This window comes from Impatiens glandulifera, chromosome 1, assembly GCF_907164915.1.
Source record: "Impatiens glandulifera chromosome 1, dImpGla2.1, whole genome shotgun sequence".
NCBI lineage: Eukaryota > Viridiplantae > Streptophyta > Magnoliopsida > Ericales > Balsaminaceae > Impatiens > Impatiens glandulifera.
In genome coordinates, this window is record NC_061862.1 from 150,036,542 (window position 1) to 150,062,044 (window position 25,503).

The 25,503-nt window shown below is 32.0% G+C and overlaps 3 protein-coding genes across 4 annotated transcripts; 2 read left to right on the plus strand and 1 right to left on the minus strand.

Moving 5' to 3' along the window:
* The first annotated feature begins 12,665 nt into the window (after positions 1–12,665).
* LOC124920116 (elongation factor 1-alpha) lies at positions 12,666–14,294 on the plus strand. Its single transcript, XM_047460529.1, has 2 exons — positions 12,666–13,176; positions 13,255–14,294. Exons 1-2 carry the CDS (start codon positions 12,715–12,717, stop codon positions 14,134–14,136), a joined length of 1,344 nt encoding a protein of 447 aa, XP_047316485.1. The 5' UTR covers positions 12,666–12,714; the 3' UTR covers positions 14,137–14,294.
* Positions 14,295–15,641: 1,347 nt separating this feature from the next.
* LOC124920117 (protein IQ-DOMAIN 3-like) lies at positions 15,642–18,184 on the plus strand. The gene is made up of 6 exons (XM_047460530.1): positions 15,642–15,782; positions 16,057–16,155; positions 16,240–16,575; positions 16,786–17,004; positions 17,109–17,228; positions 17,300–18,184. Exons 2-6 carry the CDS (start codon positions 16,081–16,083, stop codon positions 17,966–17,968), a joined length of 1,419 nt encoding a protein of 472 aa, XP_047316486.1. The 5' UTR covers positions 15,642–15,782; positions 16,057–16,080; the 3' UTR covers positions 17,969–18,184.
* A 240-nt stretch (positions 18,185–18,424) lies between these two features.
* LOC124920118 lies at positions 18,425–21,766 on the minus strand. 2 transcript variants are annotated; one of them, XM_047460532.1, is made up of 7 exons: positions 21,545–21,766; positions 20,887–21,363; positions 20,587–20,778; positions 20,274–20,513; positions 19,259–19,476; positions 18,902–19,156; positions 18,425–18,814 (listed from the first exon to the last, which is right to left on the minus strand). In XM_047460532.1, exons 2-7 carry the CDS (start codon positions 21,329–21,331, stop codon positions 18,560–18,562), a joined length of 1,605 nt encoding a protein of 534 aa, XP_047316488.1. In that variant the 5' UTR covers positions 21,332–21,363; positions 21,545–21,766; the 3' UTR covers positions 18,425–18,559. The 2 variants fall into 2 exon arrangements, with proteins under 2 accessions (XP_047316488.1, XP_047316487.1); XM_047460531.1 differs by lacking the exon at positions 21,545–21,766 and having other exon boundaries at positions 20,887–21,418.
* Positions 21,767–25,503: the final 3,737 nt, after the last annotated feature.

Here is a 25,503-nt window from a genome sequence, read left to right on the forward strand (position 1 = left end):
CCCAGGAATTGGCTCCCCTCCATATCTTAGTACGTGTTGCGGACACGTGGCAATACAGGGGGAATACATCGCGAAGTGTCTTGAGGTTCGTTGCGTTTCAACATTGGTTTGCGTGTCCGACTTCTTTTAAAAGAAAACATTATTTTAAAGTATTTTTAACATGATTCCTGAGAACTTATGGAATTAATTATGTAAAAATAATTAAATTTTTTTCAAATTTTAATAATCTGGCAGTAAATAACAATTTGGCCAAAACTCGGTTTAAATTAATTAAACATAACTAATTAAAAAGATTATTTATTTGAAAATTAGAGTCGCCAAGTGATTTTATGAAAATCAATAAAATGATACGTGTATAAACGTATTTATACCAGAATTTTATAAGAGTTCGTGTTTTGGTTACGCTCGGAAAAGAGCTTTCGCGATATATGTTCCTCGCCTGTCAAATGACGATTTTAAAATCTTAAAATAAACAAGTCTGGATATTTAAAATTTATTTATAACATTTATTTTTCTTCAATTAGTAGTCTAAGGGTCCTAAATAAGGACATGTTAAGATTGCGTAAATACTTGTACAAAATTATTTAGAAAGGCGTACATGCGATTGCGTTAATATTATACTTAAGTTAAAACCCTGAAAAATATCATAAAAGTGTTAGAATTTAAAAATAAATTCCAAACAAGACCTTAGCCAAAATATTGGTTTATGAAATATCCCAAAAATATTTTAATATCATTTTTTAACCTTTCGAGATTATTTGAAAATGGGTTCGCATTCCAAAATTACGAAAATAATTTTGGATTTTAAAAAGTGGAACCAAACAGGCCTTAGGACCGGAGTAATAGGGTCTGGTTTAGTTTAGTGGATCTGGACTTGGACGGGCTCGATCTAGACCAGGTCTCGGGCATATGGGTCCTTGGATTCGGAGGGCTCGGTCTTGGGTTCGAGAGGCTCGGTCCTAGGTCAAGTTCATATGTCTAGATCCTCGGTTCTAGGGTTAGGTAGTTCTCGGTCCTAGGGTTAGAGGTACTCGGTCCTAGGTTAGGATAGAACTCAGTACTAGGTTAGAAACATTTGTCCTAAGCTAAATGGAATGCTCGGTCCTAAGGTAGAAAACTTGGTCATAAGTCTTGTGTATCGATCCTAAGGCTCGGTCTTTCCTCAAGAACATCGATCGTCACTCGGTCCTAGCTGAATAACACTAGTCATCGATCTCAGTCTTGACTCAAGAATACCGGTCCTTGGTCTTGGTCCGAACCGAAGATCCTCAGTCCTATTTTTCGGTCCTGATCCTAGAGACTCAGTCCTAGGACCGAGTGTTTTTCATTTGGTATGAAAAATTTACAGTTGTTATAACTTTTGATTCAAATCATGGAATCATGATCGGTAAGCTACAGTTAGTTCATATGATTATGAAGAACAAAAGTCCTAACATAAATTACGATTATTAGATCTTTACAAAGATCAATTTCTAAAAACCTTTTTTATGTTAAATTTTAGGATCTTTCAAATTAGGTCATTTCAATGTCTGATTTTTGTTTATTAGCTGTGAAATGATGAATATAGTTGAACACGGCCAAAATAAGAAGATCATTTCAAAGATATTTGAAGTTGAAATCAAAATCCAAAATTTTCAAAAACACAGTTTGATCAAACATGATCAAAACGATGTTACAGTCATTGGAAATTCATCCTAACATGTCTAAAAACATGTTTAGAATCCATTTGAATAAAAAAATCAAGATTAAACTCAAGAACATGAAACTTTACAAAATACAGTTCTTTAAGCTTAATTTTTCAATTTTTTTGATTCAAGTTGATTTGATCCGATTTCTTTCAACAGAAAGTTCATACATGATATAAGGAATGATTTTAAACAAAGAAATCACATGAACAAGCCCTAGAATATATCAAACCGATCAAATTAGAAAAAATTAAAATTTTTAATTACATATTGAAATACAAGGCTTCTGGATTCATACCAACAGTTGGAGAACATTCCTTGGTGTGTTAGAGGCTATCCAGGCTTGTTGAAGCTAGGATCGTCGAAAATGGTTTTGACAAAAACTAGTTTTTGGCCGAATCTTCAAACTTTGATTCAGTCGTATTTTGATGTATTTGTTTGATGATTTGATGTAGAAACTATTAGGGAGTATTTATAGTCGATTAGGACGGTCGAAGGTAGACGAATTCAACTTCAAATTGAATATCTTCATTCTTATCCCTAGTTCTTACCTAATTCGTGGCAGCCTAGTTCTAGGTCACGGTGTCCCTCCAAGTTATAGGGATATCATAGGTGATGACAAGGGAAGGATAAGGGAGAAGAAATCAGGGGATAAGGTGGATAAATGATTGCGCTAGCCCTTCTGGAAGAATCGCACTGGCGAGTCGCGATTCTGGCGAGCGTCCGACTCCAACAAAGAAGACGACCTAAAACGACATCGTTTCATGGCGCCGTTAGGCATTCCGTCCAGTCAGTGATTAGGCTAACGGGGTTAGTTTATCCCGTTAGTTGATCCTGTGTGGCAGGTACGCGCTAGTTTCTTTACAACAGGTTGTGTGGCACGTTCTTGGGCGTTGGATGATGCTTGGGCTCTCATCTGAAGGCCACAGATGCTGCTGCAAAAATTAAACATAATTTCTACTGCAATGGATTATTAGATTTTTTTTATAAAAGGGTTATATAAATCGATTTTTAATCTTTTTTTTTTTTTCGTGTTTCTTCATCAAAAATTTCAAAAATAAATATTTCTAGAATCATAATTAAAATTATGATATATTTTTATTTTTGATATTTTTGGGAATATTGGGGTATTTATTTATTTGTTTTTTTAAACCATAAATTACACATAATTCATGATTAAATCCTAATTAAATCATTTTAACCACTTCTTGAGAATAATTTGAGTAACATAAATATAATATTTTAAACTCAAATTACTTTTGGATTTTTGAAAAAAATTCCTAGTTAGAGTTTAATTATCATACTAATTAACCTTAATTTGGTTTTAATTCCTTATTGGGTTATTTGAAATTTAAAAATTCAAATAATAATATTAAAAAAAAAAAATAGGTTGGTCAAATTTTCAGACTTACGTTTTTGATTGAGCCAGTTCAAATTTTAATATTAAAATTATAAGGTATGAGCTTGTTCAAAAATATGTTAGACATTTTGTTCAAATAAAATTTTACCATTTGTGTACAATAGAATAAAATTTTACCATTTGTGTACAATAGAACATCTTCTTGTACCTAAAACAAATCTTTCAATATTACAATAATTTTAAACATTGTATGTGAGAATGTGATTGTCAAAATTCAAATTCTATTTATATTAATAGTTTTATTAAATTATTAAATAAATATGTACTTTTATTTATAGTGTTATGTTTAATTATTTATTTTGTATATGTTTCTTATATATTAAAATATTTTGTCTCTATACATTTGTTAAAACTATATAAATATTCTTGTGATCCAAATTATGCTTATAATCTTTTTCTTAAACTTTAACATATTTTGAAATCTAGATAAAATAAACATAATCCCATGAGATAATCATGTTTGACAAGTATCAGTAATCCTATAAAATTTTTAAATATATATGAACAAACTAATTTTAATGCTAAAAAATTGAATGTTAAGATTTAAAAAAAATCTTATATATAATTTATATAATATTTTAACACCATATTTCATATAAAAAATACATATCACATAAAAACTCATAATTCTATTTTATTTGATTATATTTTAGTGACCTAAAATATACATTGAATGAAATATAAATATTTTCTAATATTTTGACTTAAATTATTTCCTTATTTAATCTCTAATATTTGAATTCAAATACACTCATTCATAACAAATTGTTGTTTTTAATTAGCTTATTTTTTGAAAAAAAAAAATTATATTTGTTTTCTTTATTCATTTACAAAAGTTGTTAATGAAAAAAAATCAACTTATAGAAATAAAATACAAATAAAACTAATAAATATATAATAATTTATTTGATAGTTTTTGTTATTAAATATAAAAATAATAATTATTTAAAATTATAAAAAGGTGAATTTTAAGTTATTAAATTATTTAAATTTATTTCTATTTTAACTGTATCATTATACTTGTTTTACATAAATAATAATTGTTAGTAAAAAAGAATATCAATTTATTTAAATTAGTCTTTACTTTTTTTTTTGTATAAATACTCTCATTATTCAACAATAACAACACAAAAAATATTATCATTCTTCTCTCAAGTTTTTAAGATGACTAAAGTTGCGTTAATTATTCTTTTCTTCTTCTTAAGCATCTCTGGTAAGAAATTTTCATTTTATTTTATAATTATAAGTTAATGTTATTTTATTTATCATTTTACATGTAAACAGGTATTTTAATGACAGAGGCTCAATTTATAGCTCCAGTGCGTCTATATTGTACGGTTGACACTCAATGTTACGACTTTGGTTACAAATATTGCCAACAAATTGGATTTTGTGGGGACAGGAAATTTTGTGTCTGTAGCGTTAAACATCCTACCGTACCGAGAAAAAGTTCTTAATAATTTTAAACTCATTCTTTTATAATGAGATAGAATGTCGTCCAATTTATATTAAGCCTTCTATCAAATTATTAAATAATTTATATGGACACATATTTATATATATTTAACTTAATTTATTTTTGCAATGTTTTCTTATATTTTTTACAATATGTATCTTGCATTATTGCATAGCGATAGTGCAATATTGTGGTTAATCATAGATTCATAAAATGCTGGTTAATTTATAAATTTTTAATGCAGATTAGTATTTAGAGTTTTATCAAGTATGTCTCTTATAAAAAAACAATTGTTTGGGGCAGAAAAAAGAAAGAAAAAACAAAAGGAAGATGATTTAATTCAAATTCAAGTAGGAAACCTTAATAAGTATTTCACAAGCGATCAAATAGTAGAGCAAATGAACCAGAATGACATCGATTATAAGTTGAATGATCGGGAACATGGTGAAATGAATGAACTTTGCAATGAAGACCCAAAACAGTCTGAAAATGAGAACGATGTAAGTATGCCTAAAAGTGACATTGATGGAGATATAAATCAAAAGATTTTGTTTCCTTTAAATGTTGATGATCCAGGAAATTGGGACAAATGCAAAATATTAGGGACTTTTTGGTTGAAATAGGTCCTAAAAGATTTGTTTCCTCTTGATAACACTGGAAGACATTTCAATCCATCACATTATAAGAGACAATTGACAAATGGTGAGAAAAGTGATAGAAGATGGTTTGTGTACTCTATTTTTATGGACAAGATCTTATGTTTTTGTTGCAAGTTGTTGAGTTATGGAGTCTACACTTATAATAAATTCTACATTGTTAATTAGAGTTTATTGGGTTTTCTTTTTTTGATTTTGGGCTTGGGCCTGACCAAAGTTATTTAGGTTTATTACCTGAATGTTTACCCTATAAATATGTGATTATTAAGGGTTTACATTGAGAGACAGAATTCTAGAGAGATAAAGTGTGAGGCAAAAACTTTGTATTCCTTCTTCTTCTTCATAGTAAATCTGGTGGTGGCTGAAGTGGATTTAGCTCAATTTGAGTGAACCACTATAAATCTGTGTGTTCTTGTGTTCTTCTTTCTTGTGTTTTTACAGATTGTTTTCAAATAGGTCGGATTTGGGAGATACAAATCTTAACAACTAGTATCAGAGCAGCTGGTCTAGATCTGAGCATTGGAAACAATGGCAAGTGAGAACAGTATAGGACATGGAATTGGAAGGTTTGATGAGACAGATTATGCCTTCTGAAGAATGCAGATTGAAGATTATCTCTATGTAATGAAGCTTCATGTTCCTTTGAGTGAGAAACCAGATAAGATTGATGAAGCTGAATGAAAACTCCTTGATAGACAGGTTTTGGGAGTTGTCCGATTGACGCTAGCCAAGACAGTTGCTCACAATGTAGCAAAGGAGAAGACCACCATGGGTCTGATGAAAGCTCTTTCTGATATGTATGAGAAACCATCTGCTAACAACAAAGTACACTTAATGAAAAGACTCTTTTACTTAAGAATGGTTGATGGTACTTCTGTCACTACTCATTTGAATGAATTCAATACAATTGTGAATTAATTGTTATCTATTGAGATTGATTTTGGGGATGAAGTTAGTGCTTTGATTTTGTTAGCAAATAGTTGGGAACCTATGAGGGCAGCAATTAGTAATTCAGTTAGAAATGTTAAACTGAAATTTATTGAAGTTAGAGATCGTATTCTTGCTGAAGAGGTTCGTAGAATTGATTCTGGTGAAACATTCAAAGTTTCTGCTCTGAATGTGGAAAACAGGGGAAGAGGTAATGATAGAAATTTCAACCGAGGTAAGAGTAGATCTATGTCAAAGAGCAGGAGGAGTCAGTCCAAGTTTGGGAGGACATTTGAGTGCTGGAATTGTGGTAAACAGGGTCATCTGAAGAGGAACTGCAAAGCACCGAAGAAAAATGGTGATGATAAAAATGATGCAGCCAACGTTGTTACAGAATCTGTCACTGATGCGTTACTTCTGTCTGTTGATAGCCCGATAGATTTATGAGTTTTGGACTCAGGAGCGTCTTTCCACACCACTGCTCACAAAGAATTAATGGAGAATTATGTGGCCGGAAACTGTGGGAAAGTTTATCTCGCAGATGGTGAGCCACTGGATATTGTTGGCATTGGTGACATCAAATTGAAGATGGCAAATGGTTCTATTTGGAAGATTAATAAGGTGAGACACATTCCAGGTTTAATGCACAATCTTATTTCTATTACACAACTTGATGAAGAATGTCACAATTTTAGTTGTGGAAATGGTGCGTGGAAGGTGACTAAAGGAGCAATTATTGTTGCTCGAGGTCATAAAACTGGAACGTTATACACGACTTCAACTTGCAGAGAAACAGTTGCTGCTGTAGTTGATGACTCGAAGAACAGTGAGTTGTGGCATTGCAGGTTGGGCCATATGAGTGAAAAAATGATGATTTTTTTTTGAAGAATGGACAGATTCCAGAACTGAAGTCTGTTGAACATCAGTTATGTGAAAATTGCATTCTCAGAAAACAGAAACGGGTGAGTTTCTTAAAGATTGGGAAGGAGCTCAAGAAAGAAAGACTAGAGTTGGTACACACTAATGTGTGGGGACCTGCACCTGTTTCTTCTATTGGCGGATCATACTACTATGTGACTTTTATAGATGATTCAACAAGAAAAGTATGAGTTTACTTTATGAAGCACAAGTCTGAAGTATTTGCTATTTTCAAGAAGTGGAAGGCTTTGGTTGAAAATGAAACAAATCAGAAAGTTAAGTTCTTGAGATCCGACAACGGAGGTGAATATATCAATTCAGATTTCAAAGAGTATTGTGCTGAGAATGTGATCAGTATGGTGAAGACCGTTCCTCGAACGCCTCAAGAGAATGGAGTAGCTGAAAGAATGAATCGAACATTGAACGAGCGTGCTAGAAGCATGAGATTGCATGCAGGGCTGCCTAAAACCTTCTAGGCAGAAGCTATAAATACTGCTGCCTATTTGATAAACAGGGGACCCTCTGTTCCTCTTGAATTCAGAATTCTTGAAGAAGCTTGGAGCAATAAAAAGGTAAACCTTTCTTATTTGAAAGTGTTTGGATGTTTATCATATGTTCATATTAATGAATGTGATAGGAGCAAGCTTGATCCAAAGTCTAATAAATGTTTTTTCATTGGTTATGGTGATATCGAGTTTGGTTATCGTTTCTGGGATAATCAAAATCGGAAGATCATTCGTAGCAGAAATGTTATCTTCAATGAATAGGTTCTCTACAAAGATTGTGTTGGGAAGACATCAGATGGTGATTCCAAGTTGAAAGAGACTGGTACAGTCGATTTGAGAGAATTTTCAACTGAATATATACCGACTGTCGAAGAAGACCAGTGTGTTGTTGAAGATGAAATCGTTGAGAACGTGGCCCCAAAGGTAAATCAACAAACACCGGTTATACAGTTGAGAATATCTTTAATGAATCGAAAACCAGTTGAGAGGTGGTCTCCATCTCTGAACTATATCTTGTTGACAGATAGAGGTGAACCTGAATGTTATGAGGAAGCAATACAATCTGATGAATCGATTAAGTGGGAGTCTGCTATGAAAGATGAGATGGACTCTTTGATGTTGAATCAGACTTGGGAGTTCACTGAACTGCCAAAGGGAAAGAAAACACTTCACAACAAATGGATCTTCAGGATTAAAGAAGAACATGATAAAACCATGAGGTATAAAGCAAGGTTGGTTGTGAAAGGATTTCAACAGAAAGAAGGTATTGACTACAATGAAATCTTCTCTCTAGTAGTTAAATTGATGACAATCAGAACTATTTTGAGTTTGGTTGTGAAAGAAGACCTTCATCTTCAACAAATGGATGTCAAAACTACTTTTCTTCATGGTGATTTAGATGAAGAGATTTATATGCGACAACTAGAAGGATTTGAAATCAAAGGAAAAGATGAGCTTGTGTGTAAGCTTCAGAAGAGTCTGTATGGTTTGAAACAGGCTCCAAGGCAATGGTACACGAAGTTCGATATCTTCATGAAAAGTAACAATTTTCTAAGGTGTGAAGCTGATCATTGTTGTTATATCAAGAGATTTGATAAATCGTACATTATTCTGCTCCTCTACGTTGATGACATGTTGATTGTTGGAGCAAGCTTGTATGAGATTAACAAGCTCAAGAAAGAGTTGTTTGAAAAGTTTGCAATGAAAGATTTGGGTGCAGCTAAACAAATCATTGGGATGAGAATTTTCAGGAATGAAGATGTTCTCAAACTTTCACAAGAAGAATATGTGAAGAAAGTTCTTAGCATGTTCAACTTGTATGATGCAAAACCAGTTACTACCCCCTTAGCTAGTCACTTCAGACTATCTAAAGATCAGTCGCCTTCAACAGAGGAGGAGAAAAATTACATGGCAACTGTTCCGTATGCCTCTGTCATTGGTTGTATTATGTATGCGATGGTTTGCACAAGACCAGACATAACACATGCAGTGGGAATTGTTAGTAGATTCATGAGTAATTCGGGTAGACAACATTGAGAAGCAGTAAAGTGGATACTACGATACTTAAGAGGAAATACTGGTCTTGCTTTGTGTTTATGAAAGTCTAATATGGGTTTGGAAGGATATGTTGATGCTGACAATGATGGTGATGTTGATAGTAGGAAGAGCACAACAGGGTACATTTATACTCTGGGGGGTACTGCAATCAGTTGGATATCAAAATTGCAGAAGATTGTTGCTTTTTCTAGTTGTGAAGCAGAGTATGTTGCTGTGACAGAAGCTGCTAAGGAGATGATGTGGTTACAACCCTTTTTGCGAGAATTGGGTCAAGACTACGAGGGAAGTGTGTTGCGATGCGACAGTCAAAGTGCCATTCATTTGGCAAAGAATTCTGTTTATCATGGCAGGACGAAGCATATACAGGTTCGTTATCATTTCATCCGGTCAGCCTTAGAAGATGGAGTATTAGCTCTTGAGAAGATTCCCGGGAGTGAGAATCCAGCTGATATGTTGATGAAAGTTGTGACAAATGAGAAACTGAAGTTGTGTGCAACTTCAGTTGGTCTTCTTCGTTAAGACACCGAATGGAAAGCCACTACCGATCGAGAGATGATGAAGTTAGTCTCCAAGTGGGAGATTGTTGAGTTATGGAGCCTACACTTATAATAAATTCTACATTGTTAATTAAAGTTTATTGAGTTTTCTTTTTTTGGTTTTGGGCTTGGGCCTGACCAAAGTTATTTAGGTTTATTACATGAATGTTTACCCTATAAATATGTGATTATTAAGGGTTTACATTGAGAGACAGAATTCTAGAGAGATAAAGTGTGAGGCAAAAACTCTGTATTCCTTCTTCTTCTTCATAGTAAATCTGGTGGTGGCTGAAGTGGATGTAGCTCAATTTGAGTGAACCACTATAAATCTGTGTGTTCTTGTGTTCTTCTTTCTTGTGTTTTTACAGATTGTTTTCAAACAGGTCGGATTTGGGAGATACAAATCCTAACACAAGTTATTCAAAACTTAGAGAACCATGGCGAAACTTGGTTATCTGGCTAACGAAGGATACAAAGATTGGAAGAATATCAGTCGATGCCTCAATTTTAATGAAACTAGTAAAGATCATATTGATTGTATGACTAGTTGGATTGAATTAGAAAAAAGACTTAAAAAAAGACAATTGATGAAAGTGTGTAAGTAACAATTAACAAAAAGAGAGAACATTGGAAACAAGTATTGAAGAGACTAATTGCAGTTGTGCAAAGAATTGCGAAAAATAACTTGACACTTCGAGGAGATTGTGAAAAACTTTATGTTGAGAATAATGGAATCTTTTTGCAGTTAATTGAAATGATTGCCGAATTTAATCCAATAATAGAGGAACATCTTCGGCGTGTTCAAGAACGATAGATTGTTTTTTAGTATTTATTCTAGAAACAATGGATCTTCTTTGTTTTTTAGCATTTACTTATGAAATATTGTTTTGATGATATTTTATTTCTAGAATTCATGTTACAAATACTATTATATTTAAATCGATAAAAAAAATATATGTATGAATATTAAGCTTTGAGGGCACCAAGTTTTGTGCTTGTCTCAGGCCTCGAAATCTCAGATCCGACACTATTTATACCAACAATAAAATCCTAACAAAACACCATATTAAAACACTATTAGTGTAGTTTATACTATACTAATAGTGTTATACCTTCTTATACCCCATACCAAACACATCTATAGTTGGTACATTGTCTTTATCATTAATTATCTTCTATTTTTTTTTATATTCAAATTTTATTTCACTAATTTAATATATTACTAATTCTTTATCATCTAATTATTTTTATTTAAATTTTTTATATTTATTTTTCTAATTCGAAGATAGAATCTCACTATTTTTTTTATTTTAATTCTCTCTTTTCTAATATTCATCTTCTTGATTTAGAATATTAATTAATTTTATTATGTTTATAACTATTTAATTTTATTGTGTTGAATTAATATTATAAGTTAACATCATTTAATTTTTTTAATTTTTTTTTATAATTTCACTCTAACTGTATAATAAAATATTTATTTAGTTTTAACTTACAACTTTTATTACTACGGAGCAAATATTTTCAACAAAAAAATGTGAAGGTGGAACTTGGTGATAAAATAGAGCATGATTTTTTTGTCACTCTTTGACACTATATATTGAACGAGATTTATCTAAGGATGTAATATATATTTTATTATAAATGAATTTAATGTTTTTAAATTAGTAGTATTTAACTTATTTAATTATTATAATATAATGTATTCTATTGATATATAATTTATTATACAAAATTTAAATCCACCCTCAATGTGAATTCCTGAAATCCCCATTTGAGAATAAAGTGGAAGAAGTCGTCTCGAAAATAAATATAAAAACTTTGTTCGTAGTAGTATTTATATATATATATATATATTTATATTTATATATATATATTTATATATATATATATATTTATATATATATATATACCAAGTATAAAGAATTTGTACATATTTTTGACACAAAATAATGTTTTTTATAATATTTAAAACAATTTTAAATATTAAGGGTATAAATTGAAATAAAAATAAATATATAAAGCGTAATTATAAATAAAAATAAATGTAAAAAATGTAATTTAAAATAAAAATAAAAATATAATATATACATTTAAAATAAGATAATGTATATGAAAATATTTCTATATTCAACTAGGTACATTATAATTATTACCTAGTCAAACATTCTTACAAATTATAATATTTTAAATTCTGTTTATGATTAATTTGAATAATTAACATTAGGAAATAAAAAAAAAAGTTTAACTAAAATAATTAATGATTTAAATAACCCTATTATATAGAAGTTAACTAGAAAGTATTGTGGCCGTTGATTGAACAGTGATCAAACGGATGCCAAGAAAACCCTAGTTTGGCAGTAGGGTTTCCACGGCGATGTCTGCATATTTAAATGAGAGTCGAGGCTCCATTTTTAATCCTCTCTCTCTACGCCTCCTCTCTTAGCTTTACTTACTGAGAGTGCTTCGAGCGCATCGTTCCATTTTCTTCTCTGCAAACTCTTAAGGTTTGATTTTCATTTCTATTATCATTTATTCAATTCTTACGCCAGTTAGTATGCAATGTCTCTGTTGATGGATATGTTATCAACCTAATATCTATCTATCGATCGCTCTTCTTTCGATCGTTTTTATAGTTACCCAGATTTGTTTTATCGTTAGATTGTCATTCAAGTTCATTTTTCTCATCTTTTATTTGCTAGATTTTCAGTTTTCTTAATATAATCGTTGTTTTGTCAGATGGGTATAGCTGATTACTTATGATCATGTTTAGATTATGTTATTCTATCTAATCATAGCCTCCCTCCTATCGCTTCTTCTGCTTTTTATAATTGTTTGGATCTTTTTATAGCGTCTGATGATTTATATCTTTGTGTCTGGTTTGCAAATTTGGCTTCTTTTGTTTATTTGATATTTGGTTTTTGAGGACTATCTTCTCTGATTACGTAAAAAAGTTCAATTTTTTATAATGGGATTCTCAGATATATTACTACTGATGGATAATTGTTGGATAACCTTTTTTAATTCAATTGCAGTTCTAAACAAAACCTATAATGGGTAAAGAGAAGGTTCACATTAGCATTGTGGTCATTGGCCATGTCGACTCTGGAAAGTCCACCACAACTGGACATTTGATCTACAAACTTGGTGGTATTGACAAGCGTGTGATCGAGAGATTCGAGAAGGAAGCTGCTGAGATGAACAAGCGTTCATTCAAGTACGCATGGGTGTTGGACAAGCTTAAGGCCGAGCGTGAACGTGGTATCACCATCGATATTGCTTTGTGGAAGTTCGAGACCACCAAGTATTACTGTACTGTTATCGATGCTCCTGGACATCGTGATTTCATCAAGAACATGATTACTGGTACCTCCCAGGCTGATTGTGCTGTCCTCATCATTGACTCCACAACTGGTGGTTTCGAAGCTGGTATTTCTAAAGATGGACAGACCCGTGAACACGCTCTTCTTGCTTTCACCCTTGGAGTCAAGCAGATGATCTGTTGTTGTAACAAGGTAAAGTCGCAGTTCAAACCATTTCTTATTGTTTTTTACTATTTCATTGTTTTAATTGTCATTTGGTATAAATTGCAGATGGATTCCACAACCCCAAAATACTCAAAAGGCAGGTATGAGGAAATCGTGAAGGAAGTTTCATCTTACCTCAAGAAGGTTGGTTACAACCCTGATAAAATCCCATTCGTGCCAATCTCTGGATTCGAGGGTGATAACATGATTGAAAGATCCACCAATCTTGACTGGTACAAGGGTCCAACCCTCCTCGAAGCTCTTGACTTAATCTCTGAACCTAAGAGGCCATCAGACAAACCACTCCGTCTTCCACTTCAAGATGTCTACAAGATTGGTGGTATTGGAACTGTGCCCGTTGGTCGTGTTGAGACTGGTGTGATCAAGCCAGGTATGGTTGTTACATTCGGACCCTCTGGACTTCAAACTGAAGTTAAATCCGTTGAAATGCACCACGAAGCTCTCCTTGAGGCTGGACCTGGTGACAATGTGGGTTTCAATGTTAAGAATGTTGCAGTGAAGGATCTTAAACGTGGGTTTGTTGCATCCAACTCTAAAGATGATCCCGCTAAGGAAGCTGCTAGCTTTGTTGCTCAGGTTATTATCATGAACCATCCTGGACAGATTGGAAATGGGTATGCTCCAGTTCTTGATTGCCATACTTCACATATTGCTGTTAAGTTTGCCGAGATTCAGACCAAGATTGATAGGAGGTCTGGAAAGGAAATTGAGAAAGAACCCAAGTTTTTGAAGAATGGTGATGCTGGTTTAGTTAAGATGATTCCAACCAAGCCTATGGTTGTGGAGACATTCTCAGAGTATCCTCCTCTTGGTCGGTTTGCTGTTAGAGACATGCGTCAGACTGTTGCTGTTGGTGTTATTAAGAATGTTGAGAAGAAGGATCCAACTGGGGCTAAGGTCACCAAGGCAGCTCTGAAGAAGAAATAAATTGTTTCTTCCATTTATTTTTCTCATCATATTTTCTAGTACTTTATTTATTATGTCGGATTTTGTTTCTTTTCAAATTTTGGGATCATTTTCTCTTTAGATCTTAAATTTATTGATGGATTAAAATTTTGAAATATGGGTTTGGCTTCTTTCTTTTAGTATTTGTCTTGTTATCAGTTCCAACTCACTTGCATAAATGTTATTAGTACTACTCTATTTATTATGTCAGATTTGTTGCTTTTCAAATTTTGTTATGAATTTTGGGATCATCTTCTCTTAAGTTTTCATATTTTATTGATGGATTAGAATTTTGAATTCTTTGTTTTCCTTCTTTCTTTTATTTGTTTTTGTCTTATTATCAGTTCAATTCACTTGCTTAAATGTTACTCTTTCAATATATTAAATGTAATTTGAAAGTATATTTAAATAAGTGTTTTGAGTTGCTTTCTATACTCAATATTAAAGAGAATGGGTCACTACTTGTAAAATAGATAATGCCAACCCAACTATAGTGAGTTGGGTCATTAATTATTTGAACTTACACTCAATTATAAAATCCCAATAAATGGACCCACTTGGTACTTGTTTCAACTAAGTATTTATTTTATTTTTAAATTTTAACAAGTTTTTTTTTTTTAAAAATCCTCTACATTATATAATATTAGAAGCTTATTACTATTTTAAATCTATAGATTATGTGAGAATCATTAAATACATATTTCACAATTGACCCTAATTATCGTGAATTTTATAAGGGACACGTTAGAATTTTAAATATCGAATTTCAGAGTCAAAATTCTCCATTCGTTGAGATTTAGTAATTAAATTATTGATATTAATCTTTTATTTATTTATTTATAAATATCACAAACCTCGTTTGGTATAATTTTAATCATAAAAAAACCTTTCGCAATTAATATTTTTTTTAATGTATTTGTAAATTTTGAAATAAAATGAGGACCATTTTTATTATTTAAGGTGGAATAAACAATATTGCTAATCTTTCTTAAGATTTGTTACTATGTAAAAAATTCAAAAGGTTGTTAACTAATCGGCTGGTTGAACAACCCTAATTAGATGCAATAGTTATTTTTTTTCAAAAACATTCTTTATTTAATAAATATAACTATTAATAATTTTTATTTTTCTATTCACACTTATTTAAAAAAATGTTAGAGGATCATCAACCATGGATTCCCTTTCTATAAAGGAATTGGTATGTTTTGGAACATCATGGTGAAGAAGACAGCTTACTTACAATTAATTATCAATTAAAGTTGAAAATGAATTGTTTCAATTTGGGGGATAAAATTGGAAATAAGTAAAAGCAGCATTATCATGATTATTCATATCTCTATCCTTCATCATCATCTTCTTCTTCTTCTTCTTCTTTCTTAAAATAAAAATCCAGATGCAGAAAACACAGTTGGCTGTTTGATTATTATTAGAGGGACCCACACCACAGCCCCAGCCGAGAAAGTGGGGCATCACAAGCAAAACCCAGCTGGTAATTCTTACTCTTTCCCTTCTTTCCCGTTGAGATCTTCTTCCCAAGATCCGACTTCCTCTCTCTCTCTAGACTACTTACTATATGCTTCGATACTAAGAAAGGAATACACTCATAGATCTGGTTTCTTCTTTATCAGGTACCCTTTTTCTTCTTCTTCTTCTCCTGTTCTTCAATTGCTTGAATCGTGTTATCATGTTAAGAAATTGATGTGGGTTGTTAATTAATCGAGGTTTTTGGATTCATATCTTTTGTTTCCTCACTGTATACATTTATTGACTCGATTCTTCTAGTAGTTGTATTAAGATGTGATAAAAAGTTCCCAGATTTGGTTTAACAGTTTATGTTAAACCTAGATGGTATGGATCTAGCATTATCTTGATTGTGGGTTGTGTTTCTTTTGATGAAAACAGATCAAATTGGGGAGATATCCTAAGATGGGAAGGAATGGGAAATGGTTTTCTTCTGTCAAGAAGGCTCTAAGTCCTGAATCAAAGGAAAAGAAGGAGCAGGTTTGAGTTTAAATTCGTGTTCTTTACAGAATTTGTCGAAATTTGGTTTTGGATTATGATCAAATTGTTGAACTGTTTGTACAGAAATCAAAGAAGAAATGGTTTGGGAAGGGAAAGTCAACTGTTCCTGATCATGAACATGAAGCAACTCCTCATCATGAAAATCCACCCACCGTCCTCCACCATCCTCTTCCTCCTCCATCACCAGCTCCGCCACTGGAAGTGGCGGAAGTTGAGGATGAACAGACTAAACATGCTTACTCGGTTGCTGTCGCAACTGCTGCTGCAGCCGAGGCTGCAGTTGCAGCAGCTCAAGCGGCTGCAGAGATGGTTCGTCTCACAGCTGCTGTTCAGTTTCCTGGAAAATCAAAAGAGGAAGTGGCTGCAATCAGAATTCAAACCGCATTTCGTGGATATCTGGTATATAAATTGCAAACTATTACACCAATTTCAGCAGTATAAGGGGACATTTAAATTGGTGTTTTGTTTTCTCCTAACCAATTCAAGCCTACTAACCTTATATTTCGTTACTAGCTTTCCAAGGAAGTTGAGAATTGTCACTTGAGTCTCGATTTATATTCATGGATAATACTTTCTGAAGAATCTCTTTTCCTTTTTGTTTTGTCACAGGCAAGGAGAGCATTACGAGCTCTAAGAGGGCTTGTAAGACTTCAAAAACTCGTGGAGAGTCCTACTGTGAAGCGACAAACTGCAAACGCTTTGAAAAGCATGCAAAATGTTGGACGAGTCCAAGCTCAAATTCAGGCTAGGCGAATGAGAATGCTGGAAGAGAATCAAGCTCTTCAGAGACAACTGTTACAGAAAAGAGCAAAAGAAGAAAGCCTTCAGGTATATGATTGGATTGGATTTGGTCCAAAAGAAGTAGATCCATTGACAAAGACATCAATTCATCTGGTTTAATTTGGAAATGGATTTGGTTTTGAATTATGCAGACAGGTGAGAATTGGGATGACAGTGCTCAATCAAAAGAACAAGTTGAAGCCAGCCTGCTGAACAAATATGAAGCAGCCATGAGAAGAGAAAGAGCACTTGCTTACTCCTATTCTCATCAGGTAAATTTCCATTTCATGTAATTATCTTGTTCTTTCGATTTGCACACCGAAATGTTATGATTACTTTACAGCAAACGTGGAAGAAATCTGCAAGACCGGCGATACTTATGTTTATGGATCCAAATAATCCGCATTGGGGCTGGAGTTGGCTCGAGCGATGGATGGAAGATCGTCCTATGGATGCAAAAACAGTATCAAGCGAGAAAGAATCCAACGTAATAATAGATACTGGTGGTAGTGCGGGTGAGATCACAAAAGCATTCGCCCGTCATCAACTCAACAATTCCGAAAAACCTTCCATTTCCACCACCCCTCAATCCAAGCCCATTCGTCCTCTAGTGGCCCGGAAATTGAAGTCTGCAAGTCCTAGGGGCGGGAAAGTAGCCATTGGGCGAGAAGATGACGATGCAAGGAGCGTTCTTAGCGTGCAGTCTGAGAGAAACAGGAGGCATAGCATAGCTGGTTCGTCGGTTAGAGACGACGAGAGCTTGGCGAGTTCTCCATCGTTTCCAAGTTATATGGCGCCAACTCAGTCAGTAAAAGCTAAGTCGAGATTGCAAAGTCCACTCGGATTGGAAAATGGGTCATCGGAAAAATCACCATCTGTTGTGTCGGCTAAGAAACGTTTGTCTTTTCCGGCTTCTCCAGCTAGGCCTAGACGTCTTTCTGGACCTCCGAGGATTGAGACGAGCTCAAACGCAGAAAATAGTAAGATAACTGGGGTGGGTGCTGCTGCTTGATATGATGACCATAATATTCTTATCGAATTTGTACTTTAACCATATATATTCAAATTATTTTTTTCAAATTTATTCATTGCTGTAAGATTGTTGTTTGAAGTTGGTGCCTGTGAGTCGATTTCGTCGAACTTGTATTGCTTTTCTATTTATTTTTTTCATACTTTAATGGATGTTATTTGACATTGTTTGTGTATGATAGTACTTTTAGAATGTGTTTATGGGTGTTTTACTTTAGAATAAAATTTCAGTTCTACTAAGGCTTTGTTATTCTTATTTGACTTAGGTTATTCAAAACATAAGATTATTTGAAAAGAACAAAAAAAAAGGAGACCATGTATAAATGTATATTTTTTAAATCAGAGTTTATTCTGAAATCTTCACATAAATGAATAAAATTGATACCTATAATAATGTATTAAAAATAAATGTTATCAAATAACAAGACTATATTAATGAGAAATTGTAATGAGACTATATTAATGAAATTGTAACGAAAGGTTTCAATTTTCATTAAAAACATTTCGATTGAAATGGGTCTGTCTTTAGTTAGTTTGATCTAAGTAAATGAGATGACAACAAAATTTATCACTCTCATATTTCATGTAAAACATCTGTATCGAAATTTGAGTCTGTAGCCTCCTCAAAACTGGCTCGATCACCCTGATCAGTGTCATCTGTCTCATTCGGAGAACCAAATAGTGTCAGAAAGATTTGTCTATGGCATTCATCGCATAGGAAGAAATACGAGAAATGACCCTCATTAGGTATCTTGTGTACTACAACGTTAGGCAAAACCCGAGTCACGTAGTCAATCATAGAAGGAGGAACTACTTGGTCATCCAGGCCCTACATATAATAAAGCAATACTTTAGGATTTGACATGAATGAGTTTTTAAGTACACAATCAGTAATTGTGATTAGGATTTTGCAAACCTGCCATATATGTATAGGACCTTTAAATCCAATTGATTCGCATTCATCTTCTGTTGACAAGAACTTAAACCATGTCAAAAAGCCTTTATTGGGACATTTGTTTCGAACAGCAAGGTCAGTCAGTTTAAATCCCCAATCGGTTACTTGCAGGAGAGATTCCTCCACGAATGGCTTCACATTTCCTTGACGAATAGACTCCTCTATATCCCTATGCCAGAACTCTTCAAATCTTGGATCGTCGATAAGAGATTTATCCTGGATCATGGTTATTTATTTACAACATAAAAATTCAGTTTTGAATAAAAAATAGAAAATAGGCAATCTGATGCATTGTGTGAAGTAAGAAACAAAAGGTACCTTATTTCCAAGTGTCCAAGAGAGCCAGTTATCTAAACGACCGTGCTTTCCAGACAGAAAACTTTTACGGTAAATATAACTCAGGAACTTTGGAAAACTACGAGCTAAGTAATGCATCATTTTTCTTCTTCTCAACCAACCATCCCAGGTTCTGGACATCTCTTCCTTAGTCATGCTTGTATCAAATGGATTTATCATTGGAGAAAACATGGCAGCACCTATGGAATAGCTCCCAAGACAAAACACAAATAATGTAAAATAAATACATATGCAGTAGAAAAGAAACCCAAGAAAACAGAGATAATGATTGAAAAGTATAAATTAAGTAATCCCAATGAAATGGCCCTAACAAGAGATAATTGTCTTGTACATGCTCTACAGAAACACCATTTTGGGGTTTGGCTAAGATTTTTTGGGATTACCCAAATAATCTCCAAACTCATAAGACATGACCAGTTACCAAGTGACATAGGGCGGTTTTGGTATAAAACAAAATCATGTTGAGCGTGATCCGAAAAAATGTACAATTGTTCTGCTGGCAAAAAATCACAATGATAAAAGAATAATACGATGATTGAAAAAGAAATATCGGTATCAAATGAAACAGAAACAATTATAGCATAATTTGAATAATGAACTAGAAAATAATTTGTATACAAAATGAAGCAACACAAATCGCACTTCCAAAAAATCTTTTATTAAATGACTTTAAATTTTTACTTAGGCGAATTATCAATGCAAATGTGATTGTGAAACAAAATAATAGTGTTTCCAAATCGGCTCTATCCATTCATCATGTAAAGATACAAATGTCCTTGTTCTACCAATTTGCTAAAATATGTAAGGGCAAAATGGTCTTAAACATGGGTTGTTATATTATTTTGATAATCTACTCTATTTTTAACCCAAACAAGGATATGATTTAAACTTAACTAAGCCTCCAAATAAAAAAGCTCTATCTGACATTCATAAGTATGGGTTACACTCATTTAAACTGAGGAAGATATAAATATACCTTGAATTTGATCGGGAATGTACTTCAGAGCTGCCCAAGCATGCATAGCTCCACTCGAAAACCCTAATACCCAGAACTTGTCTTTTATTCCAACCGCATTTGCAAGATACAACATATCAAAAGCAGAGGAGGTAAGGTTTCTCTTGGGATGAGGATCACTTTCTCCAAAACCAGGGAGATCATAAGTAACCAAGTGAATCCCAAACTCTTCCAAAAGAGATTCTTTGACCCCTGGGATACCTTGAGAAAATATTCAAGAAAATTTACCTTATTCATCAGTTAACAACAAATTCTAGTAAAAAAAAGAGAATACCTGCTAATCTAGAAGATAAGAAACTATGAGACGCAATCAGATGCTGTCTAGCTCTGCTACATGAAAGACCTTGCTCTAGATAGGCCATGTATCTTCCGTCTGGAAGTTGTATACGAGTAGCACTTGATGGATGTGTGCTCATTTTCTTCACTAATGAGATCGCGTGATTGTGTTTTATATTTACAGTCAACACTGCATGACTCATAAGAAATACCATGTATTAAAATGCTTTCATAGTGGGTTCAAAAAGCAAAAGAAGCCTAATTAAGCAGTCTGTAAATTTCCCTCAAGTGTTGTTACCTGCAAGAGCCAGAAAGAACACACAGAATATCACAGACCATGAATGAACTGGGTCACGATCTTCAGGCAAATAATCGTTGAAGAATCGTAATCTACTAGAAGCCTTTGCAATTGGTTTCTTAAGTTTCAGAACAACGTAAGAATCGTCTGTCAAAAGGGTCTGTTGAACTATATCCTTAACCCCTTTTCCCAGTTCTAATACTATTTCTCCCCAAGCTCTTGCAAAACCCTTGACCTGATCCTTGAAACTCTCTGTCTCAACTGACTCTCCATCTAGCATATTAGTAGTCCCTAGTCCTAGTCCTACAGTGAATCTGGATATCTCAGCTTCCAAATTAGGGTTTGAGATTTCCATTGATTCATCTGTGAATATAACCCCAGAATCCTCCTCAACCAGACTCATGATCTCATCACGCCAAGACGTTGATCTCGCAACTTCTGTCATTTTGTTCTTTTCTCTCCAATACCCGTATGTATCTGTAACGAGTTTATGAAGAAATTTCTATAATCATTCAATTCAGAAACTGTATATACTCCAGTAGACTACAACTACAAGCATTTACTTCCACTAAAGTAAAAAAGTAACCCACGGGTCAATTAACAAATCGCTTTCAGTCGCCGCTTTTCTTATCTGAAAATAGTAATAACTTTCGGTTACCTGGTCTGTGGAGAAAGAGGAAGGTTCCAAACTTGGAATGGTAAGGGGATCAGTAGTGGTGGTCCAAAAGGTAAGCAATGAAATGATATCGAACTTGTTCAATTCGACGTTGGGATTCATAATCCATGTGAAACTGAAAGCGGTCGTCGTCGGCGTCGGCGTCGGCGTCGGAGATCAGATTATCACTTTTCCGGCTCAAACTCAACAATCGCTTCAAAATGACGGATGATCCAAGGTTTCTTCTTTAAGTAAAAAGTTTTAAAATATGGAATATCAAAACTTTATATAACTAGATATAAATTTGTTTTTGAAGTCAAATTAAAATTTCATTTTACCATTCTTAATTAGTGTGATACAAAATTTTTATTTATATAACTTAACAACGTTTCCAAGAAAAAAAAAAACTTTCGTTGAATGGATAACAAAAAGATCCATAAATGGGGATCCTGATGTATATAACATGATCGTAAGAATTTTCAGAAACAATTCGTTTATGAGCAGAATAGCCCGACTCGACATAAAATAAACTTAGAGCATTCTTATCCATGATACTAGTTATAGTTGATCTTGTGAATTTATCATGACCAAATCATAATCATGTCATTGGGTATTGGTTACAAAAATCAGAACCAAACTCATCCAATAAAATGCTATCATTTTTCAGCATTTGGTTGCCCAAATTTTCTTTCTCTTATCTTTAAAATTCGATTTTAGCATTATTTATAATTTAAATAAATAAATAAAATATATCAAAATTCATAATTTTTCGAGATCTATAAATAGAGATCACTCTTGTTATATTTCGAAGCACAAAAAAAAATCACAATTTTCTCCATTTTTACTAATTATCCTTTTTTGTTTACAATTATTATCCATAATTAATACTAAATTATTATGGATAATTACAACAATAATCCAAACACTTCCCCTGATTTTGATCCCGAATATGAAAGTTTTCGACAGTTCAAGCGTAATAATCCAACCGGGTGGCAAAATATGATGTCGCCGAAATATAATTACGATATATCTCAGAATTCGTCCCAAAACTTCTATCAAAACTCCCAACAAAATTTCGATCATACCCACAAAATTACCATAATTTCGAAGATAGCAATTATATGGAGTGACTAATATGTGAAATATGGTTGTTGGTGTTTTTCTCTTAATTATCGCCGTCTGTTTTAATTTCTACTATATTTAGTTTGTAATTTTCGCTATGTTAACAATGTATTTTCATTTCGTGTTTATTATCGTTTAAAAATTAATTATTATTTTTAATTTAAAAATTAATTATTATTTTTAAAAACTAAAAAACATTATTATGTATAAAAATTAGAAATTAAATATTATTACTATATTTAAAAATTATTTATTATTTTTTTAATTTAAAAATAAAAATAATATTTTTTAATTCATGATCAAGATTTTATTTGTCATGAATAAGCACAATGATCAAAATCTTGGTCATAAAGACTCTTTTCATAATATAACTATGATCATGATAAAAAAATGGGTCATGAATAAGGATGCTTTTATAATCATGAAATTAAATAATATTAAAATAAATATTTTTTTATATAATTTTAACCATATAAGCTAAACGGTAAGATTTGAAAAAAATAGTGCCAATTAATAAACTAAATTGACAATTCAGCCTTATCTTACTTATCCAATTCCATCCAAAATGTTAATAAAACCAAATAAACTAGAAAGATTCTCGTGTGCCTTATATATGGATAAAAATATATTATTACAACGTCCCGCGTTCATCAAATTTGGTGTTGAATTTAAAATATAAAGTATTATTAGTCAAGTTGGTTAAAAAGTTGTACTTATTTTGTTAGGTTGTGAGTTCGAAACATATTTATAGTATTTTTAATTTTATTTTTAACTGTTTTAAGTTTAGGAGCGGGTCAACTCAGAATCCGACCCAAATATCCATTTACACTCACATATATATTCAGATTAATCAGAACATTCGACACAGCAATCCGGACACTTTCAAAATTAAGCATCATTATCAACACACGTAATAATATAATTTTTTTAATATGTTAAATTATATATAATATATGAAAGAATAATCTTATCATAAATTTTTAAAATATAATTTGAAGAGTGACATGAGAAAATTCTTAAAAAATCGTCTCATTATCATCTCTCATACACATTTAATATTGGACCTCAACTTTGGCTTATCATGATTATTTTGGACTTAGTTCATACACATAATGCCATTTCCATTATTATTAAAATTAAGATTATAATTTTTTTTTTCTCTACATTCTTTTTACAAACAAACTTAAATTAAATTTTATCAAAATTAAAAATTACTATACACAAGATGTCCTTCCTAGGTTTTCAGAAGAATTCTGAGCAAAACTATAAGATTAATTTGGATGATTTGTCATAAGTTTTTAACTCTTATTCTAATATTTTTGTCATTTTAAATATAAGTGTTTTACTTACATATTTTGTTGTTATGCTATTTAATAGTTTTTATACTTTGTTTTTTGTTTTGTGAATGGTTTAGATCAATTTGATGTTTATTGAAAAAAAAATATAATGAAATTAGTAAAATATTTTTAAAATAACAAAAAAAATTAAATATTTATTTACTTAATTAACATGTGAATGAAAACTAAAAATTGAGTTGAGATACTTGATCCCATATTAAAAATGTTATTATTAACTAGCATGTATTACGTGCATTTCGTGGAAAAAATATTACGATAAAAATGTGATAACATTTTTAATTTTATTTTTAACCGTTTTAAGTTTATGGGCAGGTCAACCCACAATCCGACCAAGTATTCATTTACTCTCACATATATATCCAAATTAACCATAACTCTCGAAATTCATACACTTTAAAAATTAAGCATATATATATATATATATATATATATATATATATATATATATATATATATATATATATATATATATATATATATATATATATATATATATATATATATATATATATATATATATATATATATGAGAAAGAGAGGTGAAATGAAAGTAAACAAGATAAAATATTTGATGTTCCATTATGACTAAACTAAAAAAATCTTAAGTAGGGTTTATGATAACTTCTTAAAATAAAAAAAATGTAAATAAATAAAAGAAAAGTATGTATCATACTTGAAGCTCAAGCATCAATACATTAACTTATAAGTTAGCTACCTTAATTTATTCTTTTGAAAAAAAAAAACAGTAATCTCTTAAGATAATATAGCGATATATCTAATTAACTAGAAGGATATCCTTATATAATAATGGTTACTTTAACCATAAGCATTTAACTTTGATATAAATTCAAACTTAAATAGTATTTGAGGTTCGAACTTATCAAATAAGATTCAAATTTTGAATCATTTCACATGTATTCGAAATTCAAACTATAATAATTTTAGTCATTTAGAGTTTTTTTTTTAAATGGACAAAACATATATATATATTTTCATGATAGATGTATATTTACCCATCTCATGAGTCTTTCATGTAGCCTGCAGTGGTTACTTGTGTCATTCTCTAAACATCATCTTCTTGTTAGGGACCTGTAGTACTGTTTTTGCTTCAATTTGCATTTTTCTTTTGATTTTTATATATACTTTTGTGGGTAATGAACCTAATGGATATCTCAATTGATTCATTCATTCATTAAAAAAATATAAAAAAGATGTATAAAGTTGGGTTGCTTGCTTAATGGAGCCAACTGTTGATAGCTACTTTCTTTCTTTCTTTGATCTGTTTATGTTTAAGAGTTGGGTTGGTGGCAGTGGAGTTAGTTTCTCTTCTATTGAGTTTCTTTGAAGCGATTAATGGTTGTTTGTTTGTACAAACAAAGTTTGTTAGACATCAAAATCCCATGTTTTATAATACTCACTTTGCTCTACATATACACATGATCCTTTTACTGTCTTGTTCTTCCTCACAAAATAAACATAAAC